Source organism: Formica exsecta, unplaced genomic scaffold, assembly GCF_003651465.1.
Source record: "Formica exsecta isolate Colony F162 unplaced genomic scaffold, ASM365146v1 scaffold72, whole genome shotgun sequence".
NCBI classification, from domain to species: Eukaryota; Metazoa; Arthropoda; class Insecta; order Hymenoptera; family Formicidae; genus Formica; species Formica exsecta.
The window spans coordinates 7197511-7200328 of record NW_021853485.1 but is presented as its reverse complement, the minus strand read 5'-3'; the positions used below and the strand labels follow the sequence as shown (position 1 = coordinate 7200328).

The following is a 2818-nucleotide window of genomic DNA, read 5'->3' as shown; positions in this document are numbered from 1 at the left end:
TATATAATTATAATTATTCTAATAATAGACAAAGACGATCGGATTGTGTTTACAAAATTTTATATATATATGCACTTTCTATAAATAATTGTGAAATTACATATTAAAGCATAATAATAAAATATTCGCTATAATAAAAGCGCGTGTTCTCGCGTGTTACAATTTAATTGATAAAAAATGTAAAGAGGATCTAAATATGTTCGCAAATGCTATTATTATATAATTTACATCTCTCGTGTTCTTATAAGCATTTCAAAGATTTTGAAATTTTTATATTATAAAATTTAATATATTACATAAAAAAAAAAAATTTCATATATATAATTCTTTTAAATGTAGCTTTCAATATGAGATATCTAAAAATTTCAAAACTCCAAAAGCTTTTATGAGAGATAAGCAAATATTGAAGATAAAATTTTGCATAAACATTAAGAATAACGATTGTGAGACTGACCAATATATATAGATAACATTTTTTACGCTGAAATATGTGTGTGTTTGTGTATGTATACACACACATATACATATTATATGCGTGTGTATAAGGGCGAGATTACTCCATTAATTGATCGTTTGTGCAAATATATTACGAAATTTTAATGACGACAAAACTGACGACTGCCGTAAAATTAATATATTTATATATTATGTTGAAAATAAAATCTCTCCTGTGTTTAAATATTTATTTTACTTTTTTTATTATATTTTTTATTATTAATTTATCATTTTATTATTTTAATCTTAATACAAACGAAAATCAATGCAATTTGAAAGAAATCTTCACACATATTTCTATTATCTATTTATTTTTAGCTTATATTCTAGTTTATATCTGTTATTTATTTTTATACTTGTTATTTATTTTAATTTAATATAATTATTATAACTTTGTATAAACAATGCATTTCTATACTAAATAATTAATCTCAAAATTTTTATTTTCTTTATTTTATCATTGACTCCATTTATTTTCTTTTTCAGGTCGCTGACAGCCTGATAAGTTGCTATGGCACCAGCAGATGCTGGCACAAGTATCCTGGTACTATTGATCTACTCGACTTCCTGCGAAGAAGGAATGTCATTCTGGGTGTCATTTCGAATTTCGACGAACGATTAGAATCAATCCTCAAGGATACTCAAATTCACCAATATTTTACCTTTGTTTTAACTTCGTACAATCTTGGTGTAGAAAAGCCGAGCTTGCCGATATTCGAGGAAGCGTTAAGATTAGTGAAGTATCTTCGAGAAGAGGAAATATCGCCTCAGGAAGCGACCCATATCGGTGATAGATTGGACAATGATTATTTTGGAGCGAAAAACGCCGGTTGGAATGCTTTGTTAATTAAACATGAGGATGAAATTGATGAAAGCAAAATATCCAAGGAAGATATTTTTGGAAGTTTGAAGGAGCTTCAAGAACACTATAGGAGGATATTTGGAACGAATTACATAATGCGATGATATTATATCTATTATTTGAATAATATTAGATTTATATAGTAAAACAATTTTATAATGATATAGAATTATTTCAATTATATTTATATTTGGTAGCAATTTGTATAAAAAACAATTTGATCAGGAGAAATGAGTACACAAGTTTGATTTAATCTTTTTTTATCTTGTATTTTAATCTCTGCATATATTTAGTGTATTAGGTATTTATAGATATTTAAATATGAATATTTGGTAAATGTGATATATGATAAATTATATACTTGTTAAAATAATCAAGAAGAATCTTTAATCTGGTTTTAATAATCATCAAATAATTATGTAGATGTGAACAAAGGGAACAATAACAACTCTATTATCAAGACACATATTGTGAAATTTTTTATTTTACATATATTAGCATTAGATTTTATTCATTAAAAAATCTTTAGCAACTGTATATAAGTCTTAGATTATTAAAAAAAAAGATAGATCTTCGTAAGATCTTTCTTCGTAAGATAGGAATCGAATATGACAAAATACAATAAGATTGTATATTAAACATGTGGCTGATATCGCGGTATCGTGTGCTCATGTTCTTTCCGGATACAGCGATATATATTCGCGAAATATTTCCGATTCTGCTCTGCATCAGAACGTTTTTATAATATAAAATAATCATCCACATAATCGTCACACAACTTACTATACAGAGTATAATCCACATCGCAGCACGTTCTTGGTACGGAAACGGAACTGAGTTACGAAATTCGGAGAACAAATTCTTGTGTGGTATGTTACGTGGGCACTAAAAATATACATTATTCTCGTTATCATTTACTTATACCGTCGCGCGAGTCTATGCACGCATAGCAGTGTATATATGCACATTATCAAACGTCTGCGTAAGAAAGTGCTGGGATCTTTGCCGAATAGTTTTAAATGGGCCAAACGAGTTATATATGGGAAGAAGAACACCGCAAGCATCTCGAAACCGCGGATATAGCCAAAATCGAAAATCATTTTACCGTACTTTCGGAATTCAGCGTTCGGATTGTTCAATGAGTTTACATTGAGTCCATATGCAGTGCAGCCAATCATGTCTGTGGTGAATTTGGCGGCTATATCTTTCATGTCTACCTCTTTTGTTATACCTGTCGGCAATGCATTTAATAATTAATAAAAAATATATATATATATATATATATATAAATTAATAATTACACGGATGCCACGACTGCCTGCAACCACTGCTACCGGTAAGTTAATCTTGTGCTAAAATGATTGCTAATTGTTAATTAAATGTACTGACAATTAAAATGAAGATGTGAAAAAAATATTATGTATGGTATTTTGAAAAAAATGATAATTAAATGCAATGCAA

The 2818-nt window shown here is 28.1% G+C and overlaps 1 protein-coding gene across 1 annotated transcript in view; it reads left to right on the top strand.

Moving 5' to 3' along the window:
* LOC115243581 (rhythmically expressed gene 2 protein-like) overlaps positions 1-1825 on the top strand; it is an 8539-nt gene extending 6714 nt beyond the window's left edge. Inside the window, exon 2 of the mRNA XM_029820705.1 lies at positions 982-1825. Within this exon, the coding sequence (XP_029676565.1) occupies positions 982-1461 (480 nt within the window). The 3' untranslated portion in view covers positions 1462-1825. The remainder of the gene's footprint in view (positions 1-981) is intronic.
* The last annotated feature ends 993 nt before the right edge of the window (positions 1826-2818 follow it).